The sequence below is a fragment of the Leucopleurus acutus genome, assembly GCF_964270905.1.
Source record: "Leucopleurus acutus genome assembly, chromosome: 9".
NCBI lineage: Eukaryota > Metazoa > Chordata > Mammalia > Artiodactyla > Delphinidae > Leucopleurus > Leucopleurus acutus.
In genome coordinates, this window is record NC_139144.1 from 22913500 (window position 1) to 22939210 (window position 25711).

At 38.6% G+C, this 25711-nt stretch overlaps 1 protein-coding gene across 2 annotated transcripts; it reads left to right on the top strand.

The window, feature by feature from the left end:
- The first annotated feature begins 478 nt into the window (after positions 1-478).
- On the top strand, positions 479-25651 carry DNAJC2 (DnaJ heat shock protein family (Hsp40) member C2). Of its 2 annotated transcripts, none has more exons than XM_082846916.1 (17): positions 479-651; positions 2514-2704; positions 5496-5571; positions 11482-11580; positions 12644-12785; positions 14224-14304; positions 15189-15254; positions 15756-15847; positions 15926-16047; positions 16457-16606; positions 19608-19696; positions 19771-19840; positions 21263-21447; positions 22207-22307; positions 22430-22537; positions 25098-25252; positions 25517-25651. In XM_082846916.1, the coding sequence occupies exons 1-17, from the start codon at positions 588-590 to the stop codon at positions 25589-25591; spliced, it is 1866 nt and encodes a 621-aa protein (XP_082703042.1). In that variant the 5' UTR covers positions 479-587; the 3' UTR covers positions 25592-25651. The 2 variants fall into 2 exon arrangements, with proteins under 2 accessions (XP_082703042.1, XP_082703043.1); XM_082846917.1 differs by having other exon boundaries at positions 488-651; positions 2603-2704.
- Positions 25652-25711: the final 60 nt, after the last annotated feature.

The window sequence follows — 25711 nt, forward strand, 5'->3', positions numbered from 1 at the left end:
AGGGCTTCCCTGGTGGCACAGTGGTTGAGAGTCCCCCTGCCGATGCAGGAGACACGGGTTCGTGCCCCGGTCCGGAAGATCCCACATGCCGCGGAGCGGCTGGGCCCGTGAGCCATGGCCGCTGGGCCTGCGCGTCCGGAGCCTGTGCCCCGCAACGGGAGAGGCCACAACAGTGAGAGGCCCGCGTACCGCCAAAAAAAAAAAAAAAAAAAGGAAAAGAATATAGTAAGAGCTGCTATAGAAAATCATGTCCTACGTATTCCATATTCTACCTGGACGAGGCAAATAATCCTTTTTACCTGGGAACTGATAAACGTAGGAACCTTTCATTCGTGAATCTTGGTCCCCACCCGGATCTGAATCAGTAGGACCTAGACAGCCGCATACGTTGGCGGGGGTGGGATTGGCCTACGCACCACGAAAGATTCATCCCGGAAGTAGTTATTGGTCGTCTCCATGCGCCGGTTCCTGGACATCGTAGAGCCAAGGCGCGAGGCTCGGACGGGGAGGTAGAGCTGGCGGGACTCTAAGAGCCCTCCGCCTGGGACGGGAACTGCTGCGCCCGCGGGGCTGGCTCTGGCGTCATCATGCTGCTCCTGCCAAGCGCTGCAGAAGGCCGGGGCACCGCCATCACCCATGCTCTGACCTCTGGTACGTGCCCACTCAACCCCTGCTCAGTCTATCCTCAGCAGCCCCTGCCTCGGGCCTCCACCTTGGTGACCCCGAAACCTCTCTACCCTTGCCCCTGGCAAGTAGCTTATAGAGTGTGGGGCCGTGACAAGTGTCTTTTTGCTCCCTGCTATACAGAAGTCCTTCCCCAGACTGGAAGGAAGGAGGAAGGGGGGCGTCTTCCTTCTGCCCCCGCAGTTTCTTCCTTGTCTCGCGGCTGCTGACTCATGGATTGGGCGGAGGAGTTCGGGACCGAACCCTCCAGTACCCTAAAAAGGTTCTCATAAGCATCTTGCCTACGGCAGGAGACTGCCCACAGCGAGCACCCCACGTGCCGGGGGCCCTACAAAGCCTTACAGCTGGAGCTCAAACGCCTCTCTCCCCTTTTACGTTTGCTCCGGCTTCGTTTTTTAAATGTCCCGACTCAGACACTGCTCCTCATATTCAATATGAAAACACCACTGTGTATGCTGGTGGTAAGACCCGTGTAAACAGACTTTTAAAGGCAGTCATTAAGTGAAACTTGTTCTGTGGAAGTCAACTATCTTCAGTTTTAAAAAAAAAAGGGGGGGTGAAATTTGTCCTGCTGCTGTAGGTTCTTAGATTTATAGCCCAGGACAGTCATGGTATTGTAAACTTAAAGGGTCTCTAATTTCAGTGATTTCATTGATTACCATAGCCACGTATACAGACGCTTGTATGTGATATTGGACGTATCTCACGGCACGTGTTGTGTTCCTGCTTACAGAAGTTTCTGTGTAATCTTACAAGTAGAGGGAAAGGCTTGAAAGGTCATGTTCTTGAAAGCCACACCCACACTACACAGGTAGTATTTCTTGAATATAGTGTTTTTGAATACTCTCCTGTGAATGATAGAAGAAATCTTAATTTCCCAACACAAAACATGAAAAGTCAGCTATTTTTACAAAATTGTGGCCATTAGGTACAAGGGAAGACTTAAATCTGAGTTTTTGCCAGACAGTAAAGCTTTTTGCTTTCATTTGAAATATGAAATTAAAATTAAGATGTTCACTTTTTTCCTGACCCAAACTACCTTTTTTGAATTGTTAATGTACACATATATAGTGACTTACCCCACTTTCCAGGAATAATGATAAAGACTTACATTTATTTAACAGTTTGTGACTTTCAAAGTGCTTTTATCGTTTGTCATTCAATCCTTCCAAGGAACCAGATAAGATACGTATTGTTCCCATTTTACAGTTGAAGGCATCGTTGACTCATTTCATATAGCTACTAATTGTCAAACCTGCACTGAAATCCAAAGCTTCTGATTTCAGATTCAAAGCTGTTCCACTAAAGCACAGTTTCATTAGTAAATTCCTGTTAGCTGCTTGAAAATCATCTTTCAGAAAAAATCATTGCTAGTGGATTCTTAAAATTTTTGAAAGCTATCTAAATTCAGGTATTAATAATTAAGATATTTTGAGTTATTTTTAGATTTTTGTTGATGAGGCTGGCTCTTGACAGTTTATATTTATCGCTTTATTACAAGTCTAAAAGGAAAGCAGTTTGCAACATCTCTCCCTTTTCCTCATCTTCCTTTCATATCCCCAGAAAAGTATTGATTTATTGTTGACATTGCCCAATGTCTTGTTTTGTCAGATAACTGGAAGAGGTTGATTGAATCTCTGTCTGTAAATACTAGGAAATGATTATTTATTGATAACCCTCATGTTAACTGGATTACTGCAGTTATTTTCTCAGTTGATGGTTTTAAAATTATATTCTGATGCAGTCACTGTTTTGATCTTATTTATTGCCTTGGAACAGATTTATTCCATGCAATACATTGAAGCCTCTCTTAACGCTTTCAATCACAGCCTCAACACTCTGTCAAGTTGAACCTGTGGGAAGATGGTTTGAAGCTTTTGTTAAGAGGAGAAACAGAAATGCTTCTGCCTCTTTTCAGGAACTGGAGGATAAGAAAGAATTATCAGAGGAATCAGAAGATGAAGAATTGCAGTTAGAAGAGTTTCCCATGCTGAAAACACTTGATCCCAAAGACTGGAAGGTACTTAATATCTGAATCTTGTTCGGTCAGATGGCAGTTTTCCATTATTAAGCCATGTTTTAAGATGCTTCAACAAAATAATCATGATTGAGCACCTGTTTATTGTTAAGCCCTGAGTGGGACAGCAGTAGCCCTAGGATACTATCTCTGATGGAGAAATCCAGAAAAAGCCATGTCTGAGTTGGTCTTAAAAGGTTAAGTGACAGTTTATGAAACAAGAAGGGAAAAAAGGTGTTACAGGCAGAAGGAATAGATATGCAAAGACACAAAAGAGTAAAAGAATATGCACTGCCTCTTCAGGGATTGATGAAGGGTAGAGTAGCATATTGAGGGGTGGCAGTGAGAAATTAGACTGAAAACAGAGTCTAGATGAAACTCTGTTGTGTCCTTTTCATGCCATGGCAAGGAAGGAATTTATATTTTATTTTGGGGGCAGTAAGAAGTCATCAAAAGTTTCTGAGCTAATTTTAGAATAGTAGTTCTCCTGGCAGTACAGAAACTTGCTTGAAAAGGGAGGGCAGGACCAGAGGGAAAGGGAACAGTTTGCCTTTATGGGGCTATTGCCGTAATCCAAGCCTGTGAATGAGTGCTTGATGCTTGAACTAAATTGGTAGCCAAGTTTTGAGGACAAAGGGACGGATTTGTTTTTCGGGGAGGTAGGCTTGACAGGTCTTGGAGACCTGGGCTGTGCCGCCCAAGAGAAGGGAACATATTGGGAAGACCCGTGATCATCCCAGCTTGAGTCACCTGCTAGACTGTGGTGTCAGTCACCAGCACAGGGTTGCAGGAAAAGGAAGTTTGTGGGGAGCATCGTGTCTCTGCATCTAGAGCTCAGGAGTCCACACTAGAATGAACTGGGGAGTTGCGAGCATTTACAGGGCACCTACCATCTTCTAGCCCTGGCATGGGTCACGTCACCTTGGACCAAAGTATACAGAGAGAAAGAAGCCCGAGGACTGAGCTTGGCAGGGCTTCGAGAAGCCAGTCAAAATGGCTGAAAAACGCTACTGGAAGATGGGAGGAAAACAGTGGATTCACAGAAACTAAAGGAAAATAACGTTTCAAGAAAAGAGTCAGCTGTGCTGCCACTGAGAGTTGAAGTCAAGTGAAGGCAGCTGGGTCATCTTGTGTTTGACAGCTGGAAATTGATACTGAAGAGAGCAGCTTCATAGCCCCTGGGGTGAGAATGGACAGAGCAGAACTAGATTGGAGTGGTTTGAAAATGAATGCTAAAGGGGGTAAAAATATTCTGTGGATGGCTTTTTCAAGAAGTTTAATTTTGATGGGCAGCGAAGAAATGGAAGTGGGGTCATGGGAGGGTCTTAAAGATGAGAGATAACAGAGCTTCTTCGTACAATGATGAAAATAATCCAGTTGAAATTTAGAAGACAATTGAAAGATGCTAGCATTTGAGAGACATAGAGAAGGTGGTTCAGAACCAGGAGGGATGGAGTAATTTGTCTCGGTAGGATAGGCTTTCTCAATGGTGAGGGAAAGGGAAAGATGCATGGGTGCAGGTAAGATGGCAGAAAGATGCTGGAATTTGAGTAGGATAATTTAAATTTTTTCATTAAGCAGGAGGCAAGGCCATTGATGAGAGGGTGGAGCAGGGTCTGTGAGGTTTAAGGAAAGACTAGAGGACTGAAGTATGTAATAATACGTAATAATAGTCTTAGGGAGTGGAAAAGCAAACCAACTGGAACAAAGTGTGAATGCCAGACATAATAAAGGAGCACATCCTTAGGGAGTTTGCAGTCCTGAATTTAAAGGAAAACCAGTCAACCCTATTTGACTTTTTTCTCCTGTGTTTTATGCCCTCAAGCCCTCTTTCTCCCCACTCATTCTCCAATACTAGATACACCCTTTGGGTAAGGAGCCTTCACTCAGGTGCTACCTCAATCTCTAGATTTGTAAGGATGTTAACCAAAGCAGAAATGAAAGCAGGTGCTTCCTATCCAGAGAAGCCTCATCCCCAGTTTCTCAAAATTTCCATCCAGCCTTCTTTGCTCCAGGGCTCCTGTCCTGTCATTGCCACTGGCCCAACCTACTGGGACTACTGTAATGCTCCCCTCAGTTCTGAAATCTTCCTGGCTGCACCTTGATTTAAGGATGCCCATAGCATATTAATATGTATTAAGAGAAATACAAGACCAAGAGTTCTTTGGTCAAGTTTTGGAAAATGCTGGGCTATATAGGTTTCCGTCTGCTTGTTTTTGTTTTAATTGCAGGACTTCTCAGAGCCTTTGTTTGGTTTCTGTGCGTACAGATTATTAAGAAGGCTGTATACGATGGTCCACATTTCCCAAACTTCCATGACCTCAGAACCTGTTATTTTTTTTTTTATTCATTTATTTACTTATTTTTTGGTTGCATTGGGTCTTTGTTGCTGCGCATGGGCTTTCTGTAGTTGCAGCGAGCTGGGGCTACTCTCCATTGCGGTGCATGGGCTTCTCATTGCGGTGGCTTCTCTTCTTGAGGAGCACGGGCTCTAGATATGTGGGCTTCAGTAGTTGTGGCACACAGGCTCAGTAGTTGTGGCGCACGGACTTAGTTGCTCTGTACCATGTGGGATCTCCTCGGGCCAGGGCTGGAACCCATGTGTCCTGGACTGGCAGGCGGATTCTTAACCACTGCACCACCAGGGAAGTCCCAGAACCCATTTTATATGGAACAGCTCACTAGACTTCTGTTATGAGAGTCTCACTTTGGGAAACTGTTTTAGGGTACCAACACAAGGAATACGATATATGGCTTCATTTCAAACTTGACTCCCATTTTGTGTCTTTATCAGAACCAAGATCATTATGCAGTACTTGGACTCGGCCATGTAAGATACAAAGCTACACAGAGACAGATTAAAGCAGCTCGTAAGTACTTAGTTATTTTGAAATAATCAAATATCTGGTATAGGAAATGTTATCCTCTTGAAAAGATATGCAAGATCATAGTCTATAGCCATAACTCTAGATTTAACATGTGTTCTATGGTATAATGATGTGTAACCACAGTCTCTTACCTTCAAAACCAGAAAAATGCAGTCTCATGAATGGACTTTCTCATTAGGAACAAGAAATCAGGGTGTGTGTGTGTGTGTGTTTGTGACAGGATAAAGAACACTATTCCAATAACAAGCTTTTAAAAAATAATATTTCACCTCCCCTTGGAAGTATGGCCAACTGTACTTAGTGGAAGTTGCCTTGTTACTTAGATTTTTCAATATTCTTTTGTGATCTTAGGTCACATCTTTGTTGATACCACCCTGTGTCTTCTGCGGAAGAAAGAGTTATCTGATGTTTCATTGTTCTTTTCATTGACAAGGTTAAAAATTGGGGCGGGGGGACGGGGGCAGGAATTGTTGGCAACCCAGTCTTTATAGGCCTTATGAAACACCATCCCCTTAGTGCTGTGAACTGTCGAACTGTCCTGTCCTTTGCAGTCCTGTGGACGTAATTCCTTACACGCCATTCGGTTCGCCTGATTAGTAAAGTTTCATGAAAGAGGTGAAGGTGATGAGTTTTCTGTTTTGTCTTAGGACAGAGTTCTGCCCTCTACTCTAGAGAATGGATATTGAGGTCAGAGGAGGTAAGATTGTGGCCATATGGAAAAGGAGGAGGGAATCAGGGACAGAGAAAGTCTTGCACTTGGAGGAAGATGACTGAATGAGACCTACTTCACGCTGAAAAATGCTAGTTGAGCCTTAGTAGATAAACTCAAAATTTTCTCATTAATGCTTGTATTTAGGAAAGTCACAGGAAATACTTTTTAACAAGGTGAAGGAATTGATGAGATTATTTTAGACCTATGATTGGATTTCTTTAAAAGCTGGCATGATTTTAGATTAAGCATGTTAGTGTGTATGAATAGTCATTGCAATATACATAATGCCAGGAAAATTCATTTGCCCTGGAAAAGTATTTGCAGAGTCTTACTATATGAAAGAATAGCATACAGATACCAAATATTTCTTGACACATATAATTTGTGAAAGAACCAGAAGTGATTGAGAGCTAGGAAAGCAGTTGGTGTTTTAAGGTGAAGGAATGGTTTCTTTCTCTGAAGATAAAAAATGTATAATAATTGTAAAAGAAACATCCATTTGCTTCTGTTAAGTCCGTTTGTTTTATTGGGATAATAGAGGTTTTTTTTGGTTTTTTTTTTTTTGTGGTACACGGGCCTCTCACTGTTGTGGCCTCTCCCATTGCGGAGCACAGGCTCCGGACACGCAGGCTCAGCGGCCATGGCTCATGGGCCCAGCCGCTCCGCGGCACGTGGGATCTTCCCGGACCGGGGCTTGAACCCGTGTCCCATGCGTTGGCAGGTGGACTGTCAACCACTGCGCCACCAGGGAAGCCCCGAGATTAATTTTTGAATATTCTGTTGCCAGAAGTTTTGCACCCTGACTGTACAGATTATTAACGTTATGTGGGTTTGCGATTCACTCTCTGCCACCTTGCTGAATATTCTCAGTATTTATTCAGAAGCAGACTGTTGTTCTCTTTCCTCTGTCACTGTAAAATAGACAGTTGCTACTTACTGCTCTCTGAAATCTTGTCCAAAAGTAAAAATACAAAGTTATTCTTTGCAAATTTATAATCATTAGCACAGACAAACCTAATAATAATGTAAGACTGATGACAGTTGAGATCCTTCTAGTTCTTGAATCCTATCACAAACACACACATAAAGGAGGTTGGTGGGTTTTTTTTTACATTTTATTTATTTAATTAATTTATTTTTTTAATTGAAGTATAGTTGATGTACAATATCATAAGTTCCAGGTGTACAATATAGCAGTTCACAATTTTTAAAGGTTATACTCCGTTTATAGTTACTATAAAATATTGTTGTGTTGTACAATATATCCTTACAGCTTATTTTATACATAATAGTTTGTAAAAAGTTTTAATTTTATTGATATTTTGAATTGCTATAATGAAAATTAGGGATTCAATTACGTGTGGATAAAGTAAGTGTCTTTTCTTCCTTTTCTGCATTATCTGAAAAGAATATACTAGAAAAGTTGAATGATGGGCTAAGAGAAAGTACTTGAGTACTAACAGTGGTATTTCAATGTTTTTCTTGAAGAAAAACTGCCACACTGGCATATGATGCAAGTAGGTTTGCTATTCTTTACATGGAAGTAAAATCTTTGATTTGAACTTTCTAAACTTAATCATTTTAGCTTAAAATACTTCCCATGTTTTAAACTGAAAACTGTTTCATATTATGCTTCTTAAAAATTTGAAATCAGAGACTTTTTGTAATAATCTGTAATGGAAGAGAATCAGAAAAAAAAAATATATATATATATAACTGAATCACTTTGCTGTACACCTGAAACTAACACAATATTGTAAATCAACTATAATATTTAAAAAAATCATAGAGACTTTTTATAATAATAGAAATATGAATGTACAATAAAAGCCCATTTGCTAATGTACCCTCAAAACATCCCAGAAACTATCTTTGGTGGGGAAGGGCGGAGAGGTAGGTCTTTGAAATTTCAGTAAATATACACAACAGCTGTTCTTCGGCCTCCATTGCCTTATTTTTTTTTTTCATTGCCTTATTTTTAATATTGGGTGACATCTTTTGCCTCTCCCAACCCCACCCCTGGAACAGAATATAGGAGAATCTCAGGATGCCCTACTGTACATGAATGACTAGAGGTGATTAGGTGGAAAAGTCAATGAAGAAAAAAACATTGTAGCATAAGAGGAGACTATCCAACAAAAAACTGAGACATCATCTGTCTCAGACTTTATAATCAGGTTCAAAAGAAAACTTGATTGCTGCATGTTGTCAGTGAGATATGAAGACACTGCCTTGGGGGCAGGGGGCGGGGTGGGAGCAGCATAGGCACTGCAGAAAGAGACTAGCAAGAAAAAAGTAGAATTGCCTGGAAACTAAAAACAGGAGAGCAGCATTTAGAATTCGAAAGGCTGACATACAATTAGAAAACAAAGTAAAGCAGAGGATAGCCTTGAGGAATGCTCCCAAGATTCAGAAGGAAAGAATAAAGAGATGTCAGATTTCCCTAAAGAAGAGGTCGGAATGAATGTAACAGAGACAGTAATTGCAAATAAAGAAGAAAAGTTGCCTGAATTATTATAAAAAGATACGACTTGAGATAGAGAATGTTTGTAGGCATGTGACTTAGGTTTTACTCCTCAGCATTTCAAAGGAGAACCGATGTGAGTTAGGCCGAGCTGAACAGCATCTGTTTTGACAGCAGGGGTGGAAGAGCAGCGCCTTGAGAAGCTATAGCTTTCCCCAAGCACTGGCCATGGGAGGAGCCTGTGCTGTGTTCCTGCAGTGCCCAACAGTGGTGGGGTCATCACACCACTGAACTGTCTGGTATGGTGTGATTATTGTTCCTGGCTACTTAGCTTCTAAGCCTGATAGTCAGTCCCTGGCCTGGGAAGATCCCACGTGCCGCAGAGCAACTAAGCCCATGCACCACAACTACTGAGCCTGCGCTGTAGAGCCCACAAGCCACAACTACTGAACCCGCGTGCCTAGAGCCCGTGTTCCACAGCAAGAGAGGCCACTGCAATGAGAAGCCCGCGCACTGCTCGCCACAACCAGAGAAAAGCCCGTGTGCAGCAACGAAGACCCAACACAGCCAAAAATATAAATAAATAAAAGAAAATTAATTAATTAAAAAAATAGCAAATTGAATTCAACAGTATATTAAAGAATAATGCCCATGAACAAGATTTCTCTTAGGAAATATGTCGGTGTGATGTCCTAAGAAGAATGTGAAAGTACATATAGTACAATTTAATATCCACTCCTTTTTGGTAAATACAACTTTGAAAGTAAATGCAGTTAATTCCCTACTTAGATAAGTATTTCACACTCACTGCCAACAAACTTTTAACTGTGTGACATTAGTGATATTACCATAAAAACCCATGGGGGAAGCTTACCTGCCCCTTACTTTTATGCTATTTGGGAGTTTGGGTCAGAGAATTAACGATATTAAAGGAGAGAGAACTATTAGAAGGAAAGAAAGAAATATATTATTTGTAGGTAATATAGGATCTACCTAAAAACTGAAAGAGCTGAGTCAGGTAGCCAGATGCAAGAAAAATACACAAAAATAATACACAGTTTTTGGAAGTTACCATCAAATTAGAAAGCTATAGTCATTTTAAAGATAATCCTGGGACAGGAATAGGTAACCAGAAACAGACCCTGGTAAAATTTACTGTGATAAAGGAGGCGTCACAAATTAGTAGAGAAGGGAGGATTATTAGATGGTATTAGGACTTTGAAAAAAAATAAGCTTTTCAGTTCCGACCGTAGAAAATATTAAAATAGAAACATATATCTCAAACTTTTGCAGAATGAAAGACCTACATTTATAAGTACCAGAATAAAATTATAAAGGAAATGATCAGTAAATATAAATTAAACTGAATGTTTTTTGACAACAAGAATAATCACAGCAGTTGTGGAAAGCATTAGCATCAAACATGATTGACTAGGAGAGGCAGCATACAAGCACAGGCTTAGGAGTCAGGCTGCTTGGACTGGAGCCCAACTTGGCCAGGACTTTGGACAGGTTGCATAGAGGTTAAATGGTTATTTCACCTCTCTGTGCCTCATTTTCCTCATCTGTAAAAGGGAGAAACTAATAGTACTTTCCTCAGCGGGTTACTGAGAAGATCAATTGATAAAAATAGTGCTGGTGGGCTTCCCTGGTGGCGCAGTAGTTGAGAGTCCGCCTGGCGATGCAGGGGACACGGGTTCGTGCCCCGGTCTGGGAAGATCCCACGTGCCGCAGAGCGGCTGGGCCCGTGAGCCATGGCCGCTGAGCCTGCGCGTCCGGAGCCTGTGCTCCGCAACGGGAGAGGCCACAACAGTGAGAGGCACGCGTACCGCAAAAAAAAAAAAAAAAAAAAAAAAAAATGCTGGCACATATTAAATGCTCAGTAGATGTTGACAGCCAGCCATTAGTCATTGTAAAGTGACTCACACAAACTAAGAAGAAAAAACTGAGACAGCCTCTCTTTCCTCCATAAATGAAGGATGAAGGGTAGAAATAAAGAACAGCAAAAAATTTGTTGAGCACCAGTGATAATCATGTTTTAAATAATTGGGTCCAGTGTTGAGGTTGTGGTGAAAAGGATGTTCCCATAGGGGTGTGCAGTGGTATGACTTTTAGAACGGGACTTGTTCCTACATTTTCAGTCACTAATTCACTTCTCTGAGTATATCCTAAGAAGAAAGAGTCCTAAATATGGAAAAATACTTCTCTACAAAATGATTCAAATTGACTAACTTACAGTAGTGAAGAATTGGAAACAATCTAAATATCCAGCAGTAGAGAAACAGTTACATAAGTTATGGTAAATCTACTTGAAATACTGTATTAAGTAGTCATTAAAATTTTTTGAAGAGTTTGCAACAGCGTGGAAAATGGAACTGCTGTAATGTTAAGCTGAAAAAAATCACAACTTAAATTGGTATATATAAAATGATTATAGCTACATTTTTGAAAGCATATGCTTAAGGGGGAAAAAGTCTGTGTGGAAATACACCAAAATATGAACGGCAATTGTCTTTGGGTGCTGGCACTTTGGCCAGTTCTTAAAATAATTATTTCAATTTCTCTAATTTCTGTTTAATAAGCATATATTTTACTGTAGGAGAAAATATTTTTTAAACTAATACTATGCTATTAGAAATGGCTCTATTTAGCTCATCTTTATTTTTAGCTTTGATGCCTAAAAGGACAAATTATCTAAATCTGACTTATTTTGTAGATAAAGCAATGGTTTTAAAACATCACCCAGACAAACGGAAAGCAGCTGGTGAACCAATAAAAGAAGGAGATAATGACTACTTCACTTGCATAACTAAAGGTAAGAAAATGCTTTAGAGTCAGAAATTTCCGTTAGTGAAGATTATGTATTAATTGCTGGGATTAGGTGTCCTATGCGTATTGTACTTCATTTATACCATAACATTTTAAAATATCTTTAGTTAACATCTGGTTATTTCTGGTAATCTCCCCCAAAGCCTCACCGCACAAAGTGAGGCTCTCCTACCCAGCAGCATCAGCAACCCTGGTAGCTTGTCAGAACTGCAGCAGCTCAGGCTCTGCCCCAGACCTCCTGAATTGGAGTCTGCATTTTAACAAGATTCTCCAGGCGGTTCTTTTGAGAAGCGCATCCTAGAGTTAATTCTTATACCTGTTATGTTTAATAATGAGAATACTAAGATCTTTTCCCATTTCAGACACTTTGCGGGGCTAAACTGTTCCTCAGACGTTTTGCTTATTTAAATGAAGAAGTTAATTCTATCCTAGTAAGGGACCCTCCCCAGCCATCAATGGATATTTAAATAGCCATATCCTCATTAAGCAAATTAAGAGAGGGAGCCACCATACCTAAATATTTCCTTAAATGTAATTTTACGGTTTGATGCTAATTTTTAAAAAATTGTATACACACCTTTCAAACTTATTCTTTGTTGACCCACTCATACATAGTGCTCAGGATGTCAAAGATCCTTTGATCTTTCATAACCTTGGGATCTAACAGTTAGTCTTCTAGCTATTTCTTTTTCCTCAGAGTCATGCTTTCCTAAGGGTTGAGTGTTTCTGGACTTATATGGTTTGCCAAGTATGCTATTATAATGAAACTGCCCTTATTTTAAAAGCCGGTCGATGACTCCACTGATGAAATTTGACAAATAAACATCAGGATTGTTAAAAAAAAAAAAAAGCGGTTGAGTGTTTATTGTTTTGTCCTTTGCCTTCCAGAAGAGGTACTTAAAGAAGTTCTTAAGTCCCATTGTGCTAGAGCTATTACCTAAATCCTCCCTTCCCCACAAGCACACAAAATTTTTAAATATGAAAAATAACTTTTTTTAAGAAAAAAATGTAGCATTGTGGTGATGTGACCTTATGATTTTTTTCCTCAGCTTATGAAATGTTATCTGATCCAGTGAAAAGACGAGCATTTAACAGTGTAGATCCTACTTTTGATAACTCAGTTCCTTCTAAAAGTGAAGCAAAGGACAATTTCTTTGAAGTGTTTTCCCCAGTGTTTGAAAGGAATTCCAGGTGCGTTAAGGCATCCCCTTGTGATCATAATGCTCTATTGGCTGGCTTTTTTTTTTTTTTTTTTAAGAAAAATGAGCTTTAATTGAACTGAATGCAGAGGCTGGTTGCGCTATGATGCTCTGTTGGTTGGCTTCTTGTAGTTCCAAGTTTCTGGTTTTTTCCTCTAGTAATAGCTAGTAATAGTTTTGTGTTTGTCCTCCTCATCCTCTACAATATTGAGCGCCTCTGGTGAACTTACTCTACTAATTTATTTTGCTCTCTAAATGGAAGTTCTTCCTTTCCTTAGTGAAATTACAACTCATGGGATGTTTTTCTTTTAAATTTCCTTTGGGGGAACGATGGTTGACTTTATGTAGTGTGATGCTGATACTTAAGTGACAGTAATTTCCCATTCTTTCCTTCCCCTTTGTTAATGGGTACACTGCTGCATTTGGCCCATTATCATTTAGGAAAGCTTTTGTTCTATTTTTGAGCATCTGATTATCATAAGGTTCTCTGACAAAGGATGATTTATATTTAAGATTAAAGCATATGTAATTTATTTCATTAAAATCAGTTTTTAAGTAGTGTGAACCAATAATCTACATTTTTTGGTTCCATCTGCATTGGAAGGTTTCCTGAGAGTGCATTTTAGTTGCGTATTGGAATCAGTTGGAGAGCCTGAACAGTTCCCGCTGCCTGGGTTCCACCTGGAGAAATTGTGATTTTAATTTAATTGATTTGGAATGCCTGTAGGTTTTTTTAAGGCTTCCAGGTGATTCTAATGGGCAGCTAAGTTTGAGAAGCACTTTGATCAGCAGTTTGATGCAGACTAATTATTTCCTCCACCCTTTCTCCTCACATTTGTTTTGTAACAGCATATATATATAGTGGATTATGGTTTTTTGTGGGATGGTTTCACAGAGTGGAAAAACACGGGTCAGTAGCAAACTCAGGGTCCTTTTAGAGATGGTGGGTGAAGTGCTGAACCTACAAGTCTGACTCTTAGGGGGAAAGTGGTGGCGATAAGGGAGTGGAAATCTATTCCATCTGTGATTATTCACATTTTTTAAAAGGGAAGGCCTACCGGTCACTTCCGTACTGCCTGTTTAGGGGCAGGACTAAGTGAGCTTGAAAAGTGGCGTTAGAGCCTGTTTTTTCTGGCCAGCTTGGCAGCTGCTACAACCCTGTAATTTACAGAACTGAAGATAACCTGAGGGTTAGAACACTGTTCCATTGGTTTCTCCCCCTCACACCCCCTCTCCCCTTGCCCTCCCTTTTATTGCACCTGCATTTTTCAGCACTGCACTGCTGATTTCCCAGTTCCATCTCTTAGTCATGGAGGACATAGGGGAGGGATATTGTAGGGGATTTAGTAAAAACTGTTGTTTTTAATAAATCAGCTTGTTGAACTTTTTGTACAAAATGTTTTGAGTTTTTCTTTTTTTCAATATTTCAGATGGTCAAATAAAAAAAATGTCCCTAAACTTGGTGATATGAATTCATCATTTGAAGATGTAGATGCATTTTATTCTTTCTGGTGAGTGAATACACTGTTTCTCCCATGCTTTCATTTTTTAAGAAGGTAAGTATTCAATAAGTGCTCGACTGACTTCTGTAAATTAATTGAGGGATGGGAAAATTGCAGAACCTTCAATGAACAAAAGCACTGTGTTTAGAAATCAAAAAGGTTTTCACAGAATGCTGTATTATCTCCTATGTAATATTTAGGCTTTTATGATTATTTTTTCAATCTGTTTTCTATTTATCAGATTTCTAGATATCAAGCACACTGTAGCAGTAAAAAATGAAAAATAAGGAGTTATTTGAATCATTAAAAAATAATTTTTCATTTAGCTATTTCTTTAAGTACTTGAATATATGATGAAGACGATGTTGTCTCTATAACTAATTCATTAATTTTTAATGCGCAGTATTCATTTTCCATTTTTATATTATGTGTGCTATATTTTCTCATTAAGTATCTGGTAAATATGAAAACACAAAGTCACTGTAAGACAAAAATGACAAAATTTAGCTCTACAAACCAGATAAAGTGACCACTACTAGGTTCCCTTAAAACTTGACAGACTAGTGGCGGTGAAGGCAGGGAAAACTTTATCAAGTCCCAGGCAAGAGAGAAACCTAATATTCAGAAGAGATAGCAGGGAGCTGGGATTTTGTTTAGGGGTGATGAGTATTTTAGACTTTCATACCAAATACAATGTCATTTTAAAAAGAAGAAGAAAAAGACTTGGGTATAGTGCTAGTTCAGTATCAAAAGAGAGGGGAGGGATCTATTAAAACAAACTCATCCACTTATCATTAAAGTTTCTTAAAATTATATGCACCTAACTTAATTTTAAAAGGAAGTTTTTTTTCATTTGTTTTGGCTTGATTTTATTTTATTTCTGTTTATATTAGGTATAATTTTGATTCTTGGAGAGAATTCTCTTATTTAGATGAAGAAGAAAAAGAAAAAGCAGAATGGTATGTATGTAAATCATTAATAAAGGAAGATATTTGTTTGGTTCTTTGGTATTTGTGATGATGTAAAAATATACCACATATATTTTCTTTTGCATTTTCTCTGTGTATCCGTTTTAAATGAGTTTTTTTGATATTTTGAGATCCTATCTCACAAGTTAAGCTTGATAGTGCCAGATCAATAGTTGGTTATGAAGCTTAAGAAATTGCCAAGGAATGTAATTGTCAATAAAGCTCAAGTCAGCAAATTCTTTTTCTTCCGGTTGCTTAACCAGTTTTATTTTCATTTTCCCTATATGTGTAGGGAAATTATTTTGACATGAATGTTCCCAAAAAATTAACCAAAAATAATAGTAAGTACTATTACCCTTTAATGTTAATAATGACATAGCATTTTAACCTTTCAAGACATTACTTGCATTGTAGCTAAATTATAAAGTATTACATTTTCCTGTCATACCATCCATAAGCAATAGTTTATTTCCAATATTTCCTATTTTATAGTCGTGATGAAAGGAGATGGATTGAAAAGCAGAACAGAGCAACAAGGGCCCAAAGGAAAAAAGAAGAAATGAACAGAATAAGAACACTAGTTGGTAAGGATAATTGATGTTTTTTTTAAAGTTCTTTAATTAAATGTTAGAAATTCAAAAGATTAACTTTTTTTCTGGTAGATAATGCATATAGCTGTGATCCAAGGATAAAAAAATTTAAGGAAGAAGAAAAAGCCAAGAAAGAAGCAGAAAAGAAAGCAAAAGCAGAGGCAAAACGGAAGGAGCAAGAAGCTAAAGAGAAAGTAAGATGACATTTGACAAAGTTGGATTTTAAATGTTCATAAAATCTTCAACCTTCAGATCTATTTTTAAATACTGTAATCTAGTAGTAGAGAATTAGGTGCTACTATGAAAGAATCATGACATTTGGCACAGTTGATAGAATGATCTTCCTTACCAGCAAATTCTTATTGAGCAAAAACATAATGTCATGTAAATTTCTTAATACTACACTCACTTCTAATATGTCCTTTTTACATTTCTAATAAATTTTTATAGAACTTTACCATCTGCTTTTCCTTCGGTCTTTGATAAGTTGATGTTTACCTTTGTGCAATTTAAGTTATTAAAAATTGTATTTTTGAATAAGATTATGGAGCATTTTGGAATTCTAATTTTCTTATTAAATGATTTTATTTCCCATTATTAAAGCAAAGACAAGCTGAATTAGAAGCTGCTCGGTTAGCAAAGGAAAAAGAAGAAGAGGAAGTTAGACAACAAGCGTTATTGGCAAAGAAGGAAAAAGACATCCAGAAAAAAGCCATTAAGAAGGAAAGACAAAAACTTCGAAACTCATGCAAGGTACGTCAGACTGTGATTGAACAAGCACTACATACAAGTAAATCAAATTGCTGATTAAGCTTAAAAATATTTTTATACTATGGAAATATAAACTACTGTACACATTTTATCTCAGAATATAAACGTTTTTAAATTCACTTTTTAAAAATTTCACACATGCATATTCAGTATGCAACTCTGATAGGGTTGGTGGTTTTTTTTTTTTTAACATAACCATCTTGCCATTTTCAAACCTAAAAAAAAAGTTGTTTATTATTCTAATACTTGTTCCATATTCACACCTTCTTGATTATCTCAATGTCTTTTTATCTAAATAAGATCAAAGATTTCAGCTGTGTGTTTCCTGGTTGTGTCCGTTGCAGGTCCCCTACCATCACCATCTCTCCCCCTTCCCCTGGTTGGAGAAATTGGATCGTTTGTTCTGAAAATGTGCCACAAAATTGGTTTTGACTGGTTACTTCCTTAATGGTGTAAAATCAATGTTTATCAAAGAAAAAGTTCTTTAAGAAGTTAAACTTGGGTTTTTTTAAGGATCTAAAAGCTTTCATTTTTATCTAAATAAAGGGATATCATTCAGTTGAGTACTGGTAGTTTGTGTTCAGGTACAGTTTTTACTAAAAAATATTGACTAAAAAACCCCAAAAGTTTTCAAATATAGTTTTGTCCAAGAGATGGTCTTACTTTTTAAACTGGTAAAGTTAGAGGCCAGTATTGTTCCATATCAAGTAGCATCAAATGAATAAATTAATGAAATTCCAAGCTATAGTAGAGATTGCCACACAGTATACTACACCATTGTAGTTAAATTCAGCAAGTATGTAAATGTTTACTGTGTATAGAAGACTCTTTCACGTGACTGTCCAGAGGCTCTAGACACTAGTATATGTATTCTAATATATGCCATCCTAAATCTTCAGTTAATGAAATTAACCTGCCCCATTTAGCAGGCTTTGAAAGACATTTAATAAAAATACAAGCACAGGATGTCTCTTCAAGCTTTTGGTAAGTAAGAGGAAAATCTAAATAGAAAAAAATGAAAGATTTTCCTCAGATTTCACCTAGAAAATTATACTGAGAAGAATGCAGGATATCATAGTTGTTGAGAGCATACACTCAGATTTAAAGTAATTTTCCACTTCCCATGTCCTGTCTCTGGTCCTCAGGAGGTTCCCTCAACCCATTTATGTCTCAATTTCCTCACCTATACAGTAACTGAAATAATACCTAGAAATAGAGTTGTGAAGATTAAATGAGATCATTCACATGTAGCACTTGTTAGATTTGGCATAATGAGAACTGGATCAACAACTTGAAAAGGTCAGTTAGAAAATAGAAAACTTGAATAGTTCTTAGAGATGGTGCCTAAATGAGGGTTAAAGTTCTGGCCTTTGCTAACTTATTATAGCTCCTTTCCTGCATGAGTTCATGTATTCATTCATCAAATATGTGATGAGCACTTAACTATCTGTCAAGCAGTTATAATTGATGTTGATACTATGACGACACCGTCTTTGCCTTCAAGAATCTGCTGGTTAACGATGGAGAATGACAAGAAAACAGGCCAGTGAAACACTTTAAGATGGGTACTAGGACAAGAAGGTACCGAACAGGTGGTCAAGGAAGGCTTTCTGGATCTAGTGGGATTCAGCCAGGTGAAGCAGTGTGTGTATGGGATTAGAGATGAGAGAGATCAGGGAGCATTGAGAGAGTGTAGAGATCCAGAAAAGTGAGGTTTAATGAGCCAGAGGAAGGAAGGGCCAGGTCTTGAAGAGCATTATATATCTTGCTAGCTTAAAAGTGACTCTGATCCTGAGTCACTTAAGCTCAGGATGCTGTGAGAACACTAGAGGCAGAGACAAATTGAGTCTTTTGCATAATCCAGGTGAGAGCATAGGCCTTGAACTAAAAGAGATGGTGGGAAAAGAAGGTAGATTAAATGAACCAACATTTAGGAGGTAAGATTGGCTGTTGCCTGTTGGGTATTGATTTTATGTTGGAGGTGGAAGAGGAGTAAGGGTTAATACATGTCCTGGTTTCTTGCATGGAATACTGGATGGGTGATGGCATTATTCAGTGAAACAGAAAACAAAGGAAGAGGAAAAGGCTGGGGAAGAATGATTTCAGTTTAGGGCATGTTGAGTGCATTGAGATACTCAGATGAAGATACTCAGTAGGTGACTTAACTTTGATGTAAAGTCTGGAGTTGAGTGGGATTGTCACAGAGTCGTCTACATCTCAATGGCAAGTAGTGGAGATCCCCCCAGGGGAGAGTATAGAGCAAGGAGGGTGGAGATGGGACACTGGCAAACACCAATACTTAAGGCACTGACAGAGGAAGTGGAGCCTGAGAAGGAGTGACCCAAGCAGGTAGGAAGAAAATCAGTAAGGCTTTTGGAAGCCGAGGGAGGTGTCACAGTAAAAGAAGCATTGGAACCTTAGCACCAGATTGCATCGATTAAGGAAGCAAGGAAAAGTGAGGAATGAGAGATGGGTCAGCAGCAGCTGAAAGCAGCATGAGAAGTATTGATACTTTCCAATTCTTGTTCACCCAGGCACATCACAATATTCCATTCTAAGCATAATCTCTAGTTATGTCAGGTTTTGCTGAACTTCCTGTTTCTTAACACACTGTCTTTTTTACAGTTTGGCACACAGTAAATAGAACAGGCAGCCTAACAAAGGGATTTTAATTTGTCGTTATATAGAATTTCTTGATTCTTCAGTGGTTGTCTGAGCACTCATTGTCTTATATCATCTAGAGGCCTTCTGCACCATCACCTTGCTTCTGTTTTGCACCTCCATCCATTTAGTAATGCCTCCTTATTGCTGGCTGGCCAGGGAAAGCCTTGCATGGTGCCCGGGGAATGTGCTTGTCGGTGGCCAGGAGGCCATACAGTCAACTTAAGAACCTCTCAAGGACTTCATGCTTGGTAGTTGTGTTTATGGATGTACTCTTGAGTGCCAGTAGAGATGATGAAAATGTTTGTGTTCATACTTCTAGACCTGGAATCACTTTTCTGACAATGAGGCAGAACGTGTTAAAATGATGGAGGAAGTGGAAAAACTTTGTGATCGGCTTGAACTAGCGAGGTATAACTGTAGAGCTGCTGTTAAAGTCTTCTTTTGGGCTTAGGATAAAATTTCATCCCCTTTTTTCCTTTAAGTTTACAGTGCTTGAATGAAACACTCACATCATCTACAAAAGAAGTAGGAAAGGCTGCTCTGGAAAAACAGGTAATAGAAAAACATATCACTTCTACCTGTATTTAGCATTTAATTCTGCTTTAGTATTGCTTTCACCTCAGTGTTTCCCCACCTAACATGTAAGTTACTATAGGGGCAGAGAGTGTCTCATTTCTCTTTGGGTTGACTTAAATTGGATTTAAGTGTGTATAGTTGTTACCATATATAGTTGTTTGATTTGTGGTTATCTAGCACATTAATCATAGATTTTTCAGGATCACTGTTAGAAAAAAATCATTGTGTTGACTATTCCTTGAGCATTTTTGTTGGATAATAACATTTAGAACCAAGAGATTTTTATTCTGTCTAGTCTACACCTTTTATTTTACAGATGAGGAAACAGGCCCAGAAATTCAATTCAGTGCAACAAGTGTTAGTACCTACCATATATAGCCCCGTGCCTAGGTGATTTGCTATTGCTGCCACAAAGGAGTTCAGGAACAGTTACGCTAAGGAGAAAAGGCCTAAGGACCAAAAGATGGAGGGCCCCCAGTAAATGCTGTAGGTTAGAGAGTAAGTGCCAACACCAGGTTGAGTGGTCAGGGAGGCTTAGTGAAGGGTTTGAGCCAGTTTTGAAGGACGACAGTGTTCAGGTCAGGGGAGCAGTGTAAAATACAGGTAGGAGTAGAAAGTTAGGGTAAGAAGAAGCGGGAGTTTAAGTTAGTTAAGAAGAGTAGAGCCAAATTAAGCAGGTTTTGAATACCAAGATGAACAGTTTCCATTACCACAGATCTTTGAGTAGCACAGGGTTAACATTGTGCTATTAATCTGGCATTTGTAGACAAGAGGCATTGGATGAGTGTGACTAGTGTAAGAATCTCACTGGAAGGACTTGGACTGTGAGTGATAATGGGAATCACTGAAATCTTTGGGACTTGGTGACTGGTTCTAAGGGATTGAAGTGGGGAAATGAGTCAGAGATGACTCCAAGATAGCAACTGACAGAGCAACATCATCAAGTAAAGATTTTTTTTTCCCTTGTGCATGTTTGAAGGTACACTGGAAGTGACAGTGTAAAAGGTAGAACTTCAAGATAAACCAAAGGCCACTTTGCTGTGCTTTTACCTTTTTGTAGAGAGTAAATGACATTATCTGCAAGAGTGGGTATGAGCTTTGAAATGGCCTTGTGGGTGAATAACCCAATGACTATGGACTTGACAAGTAGTGTCCAAGGCAAATAGAGATATGATAGGAATACAGGGTAGGTCAGGCCAAGGCTGGTTCTTGTTCCTCAAGCAGAGATATGCAGCCTGGAAGCCAGAGTGAAAAGGCTGACTGGTTTGGGGGCTGGCCTGGGGGGTGGTGTAGGCTCCCTGCCTGGATGATGCTGAGCGTCGAGAACCACAAGTCAGCAAGGGAGTGTAGAGTAGTAAGATGTTTTAAGTCCCTGACTTACCTATGATATTTGTGTAGATAGAAGAAATAAATGAGCAAATTAGAAAAGAGAAAGAGGAAGCTGAGGCTCGTATGCGACAGGCATCTAAGAATGCAGAGAAATCAACTGGCGGAGGTGGAAATGGCAGTAAACACTGGTCAGAAGATGATCTGCAATTACTAATTAAAGCTGTGAATCTCTTCCCTGCTGGAACAAATTCAAGGTACTCGTTCTAATGAAACTCCTCTTCAACACATACTGGAGCCTAGGGATAATGTAGACACCCAAATAGCAGCACATTACAGCAAACTTCCAGAGATGTGCTTGGACCTGGACACTAAGTTCTGTGCAAAGTGTGAAAAGCATTTTGAACCTGCTAGTCTTAGCAGCTTATACCAACACACATATGTATATCCATACATACAGCAGGATGCTTCATCAATTTCTCAGGAAATTAAGGATCATAAGACATAAACCTTGACTCTCATGTTGGCTTAGTCCATTGTGGTTTATAGTAGGCACTAGGTTTTGTGCTCCATAGTTTCTCTTTCAGTCTTAATCCTTCTTTGTTGCTTCCGACCTCAAACTGGAGCTCACTGCAGAGTCTGAGCTGAGAACTCAAAGAAACCTTAGAGATCCAGCCTCCCTTATTCTGTATATGAGGAAACTAAGGTTCTCTTTTCAGAATGATCTGTCTCCTTAAGTATGTGTCCAAATGGCAGTATACACAAATGTGTGCTTTTATTTCTGTTGATTTTTACACAGAATCAGTAAGGTTTTGTACAAACTTGAAACCAAGATTATACACAGTTGATTTAAACATATGAAAAGCAAAAAACATAGTTCAGGCAATAGTAATAATTAGACCACCAATTTAGAGCTAATTCTTTAGATGTTATAGCTAACCCTTCTGCATTAAAAATGTGGGATCATTCTGGGTTTTGTTTGGGGTTTTTCGTTATTTTTGTATCGGTTGCTCTAGATGGGAAGTTATTGCTAATTACATGAACATACATTCTTCTTCTGGAGTCAAGAGAACCGCCAAAGATGTTATTGGCAAAGCAAAGAGTCTTCAAAAACTTGGTGAGTTAGTTTTGCCAAATCAATTTTTTTGCTACCTTGAATACATATTTTAAAAATAATCTATGCAATTTAATGAAAGACTAAATGAGATGATCTGTATTAAAGTTTTTTCCCCTTTTCAGACCCTCATCAAAAAGATGACATAAACAGAAAGGCTTTTGATAAGTTTAAAAAAGAACACGGTGTGGTGTGTCAAGCAGACAATGCAACACCTTCAGAACGATTTGAAGGTAATGAAATTTTATTTTTCTATGAGTAGAAAATGCTAACCATGTATCTGTGTGAGAGTATTCAAGATCTACGGTCTACATTCAGAGTGAATGGAATGGAAAGCATTTAGCAGACTGAAAGGTATAAAGCGGATGTTTTCAGGACAGTTTTACATCAGCACCATTGAGAATTACAGTTCTTCCATTTCATATGCCATGAGGGGAGGGGTTGTGTTTGTTTTGTTCACCAGATTTTACAAATCAGTATTAAAGGATATTGGGACAATTGAAATTTGAATAAGGTCTGTAGACTAGATAATTTTTTATCAAGGTTGATTTCCTGATTTTGAAAAATACACTATAAGGAAAGGTCCTTGTTTTTAAGGGAAGACAGGAGTAAAGGGGCAGCATGCCTGCAGCTTACGTGGCTCAGAACAAGTTAGTTATACAGACACAGTTTGTTGTGCTGACATGTCTTGGGTGTTCTAGTTAATTTGATTACTCTGGACCAGTATGTTTCAAATGCAAATGATGACTCAGAGGTGGGTCATGAAATCAGTTTAATGGATCATGAATAGAAAATATCAGAGAGCATTACACCTATTACATAAGTGCGTATTTGTGAAACTTTTGTTCATGTGTATAAGTGTCTGAGATGTGACATTTTTTTCCTTAATGTGAGTTGCTGACAAAACTTTGAAAAGTTCTCTTTCACTACATGCATTTGTGAGCCACCAGTCCTTTTCTCCCTAAACTAAGCTAATCTTGGATATGCTTTCCAGATCACAGTGCCAAATGTATGTTTTGGGATTAACTGACAGCCTTGACTCCTCATGATGACCTGTCCCTGTCTTAACAGTCCCACTTTTCCTGTATTCTTGGTCTGGTTCATTATCCCAAAATTTCAATTTGAAAATACTAGGAGAGACTTACAATGTTCTATAAAGAGGAAAAAATCATTCTGCGTTTGCAAGTTGCATTTGCAAAATTGGGTGACTTTTGTCTAGGCTGGGCATTATTTTGGCTCTTTTCAGAAAGATAAGTAACAAAGTAGAAATTTCAGAACACTTGGAAGGCACTTCTAAAGGAGGTAATTCTCTTGCCCCTTACGCCATCCACAAAAACCAGACACATTCAGATATTACTGCGTTATTCTCAGCCCTTTCTTGTGGGACTAGTTTCCGTGCTGGAGGCAGACACTGATGGTTGTGCTTTCTGGCAGATGGGTGACCCTGTGAGGGCAGGAGTGATATGGTACTTGGGCCTGACTCCTTTACCTCTTTTTATGGATTTAATGGGCAGGTCCCTCTCTCTTCAACTGCTCCAGTAAACAGCAAGCTGGCCACATTTTTTGGAATAGTGATTTCTCATAGGAATTTTATATGTTTCATTCATTTTGGTATTGGGAAGTCCCTGGATCATAACAGCAGATAATAAGCAGCAGATAATAATTATATGTCAGTTCCATCTTTTTTCCAAGAGAGAGGAAATGAATTAAATCTATGGTGTTAAATGGGGCTGCAAACTAATAAAAGGAAATTCCACTAAGGGGTTCCTGGAATTTTAAAAGCTGATTTCAAAAAAAGCTTCAGTCTTTAATCTGTCTTCAAATACAAGTTCTCTGCCTTGTTGTAAGGTGTGTTGTTTTTCAACTTGTTGACTGTGTCTGTGAGTATGTTTTTAATTGGGAAATAACTTAGATTTCTAGGCTTTACTTTGTACCTGATCTCACAGGTTACAATTTCAAGAGGTAGTCTCACTGCTGGTAGGATAGGTGCCACTGTGTTTTCACTGCATGATCTAAAATAACTAAGCCGTCAGTAATCCATTAACTTAGAATAACCAAATCATTTTAACCATTTTCACATTTTCATTTTCCTACAGAAGTGGGATGTATACTTCTTGCATCTTAGGAAGGAACATATTTGTTTCTGATACACGTATGAGGTGTTCTATCAAACATAAAGGTCTGGTTTAGTAGAGATGCACAGCGTAGGCTCCACAATATTTTAGTGGACGTGGTGACAGTGACACACTGGAAATGGAATCTAATCTCACCTTGGCTGTACGGCATTGAAACCATGGGAGTTTGGCTTAGCTTTGTTAAACTTGTTTCTTCCAGTGTAAAATGAGAATGGTTTCCAGGCTCTCATCGAGCTAAAAGTTTTTAAGTAGGAGGCAGCTCTTGAACTATGCTATAAGGAACTAGATTTATCAGAAATCTTAAATGACTTGTGATTGTGGTTTTGAACCCAGAAGTCCAACTGTGTATGTTAAATCTGATTTTTTTTAAAAAAGTCTGGTGAATATAAGATTAGATTGTGATAGACCAGAAATACAAAGCATATTGTGCTTTAAAGTCTCATATTTTTCTGGGATGTGAGCTATCTAAAGTTTTTTCCTTAATTAATACCTAGAGTTATATATGTGCGTCTAATTTGGTCTGTTCAAGATTGCACATCACAGATTCAAATGGGCACTTACCAAGATGTGTACCAAAAGACTCATCTGGGAAGGTGTTCCAGGACAGTTTTCTATCAATTACAATAAAATTTTCCAAACAAAATTTTTTCTTAAACAGGTCCATGCACAGATTTCACCCCTTGGACAACAGAAGAACAGAAGCTTTTGGAACAAGCTTTGAAAACGTACCCAGTAAATACACCTGAAAGATGGGAAAAAATAGCAGAAGCAGTGCCTGGCAGGACAAAGAAGGACTGCATGAAACGATATAAGGTTGTAGATCTTTAGTGTGTAGATTCCATTATCAATCATTTAAATTATGTTTTTGTGCTTATTCAATACCACAGTAGTTGTGGGGCCAATATTAGAAGTAACCAACCTTAGAAACGTTCTAGCTCTGGCAGTTACTAAAAATAAATCAACCTTTTCAGTAGATTTACCCCAGTTCGGATGTTTTACATACTTATACCAAACACTAGAAATGTCTGCAAATTCTGACAACTTCTCGGTGTAAGTAACATCTTTTTCCCTTCCTAGGAACTTGTCGAAATGGTAAAAGCAAAGAAAGCTGCTCAAGAACAAGTGCTGAACGCAAGTAGAGGCAAGAAATGACTTATGACAATCTTTGTTGTGTGTGCATTTTTATAATAAAACTGAAAATACTGTACAAAATTTTATTCTTCAAACTATACTTAAAGTGTGTTGTTCCAGTATAATTTCTCAGAGATCTAC

Bases quoted from the DNA above. Each gene is read 5' to 3' on its own strand.
- DNAJC2 (XM_082846916.1), top strand. From the start codon at position 588: ATGCTGCTCCTGCCAAGCGCTGCAGAAGGCCGGGGCACCGCCATCACC. The intron at 5,572-11,481 runs GTAAGTACTTAG...CTTATTTTGTAG, and splicing joins GAGACAGATTAAAGCAGCTC to ATAAAGCAATGGTTTTAAAA. The intron at 15,255-15,755 runs GTATGTATGTAA...CCTATTTTATAG, and splicing joins GAAAAAGAAAAAGCAGAATG to TCGTGATGAAAGGAGATGGA.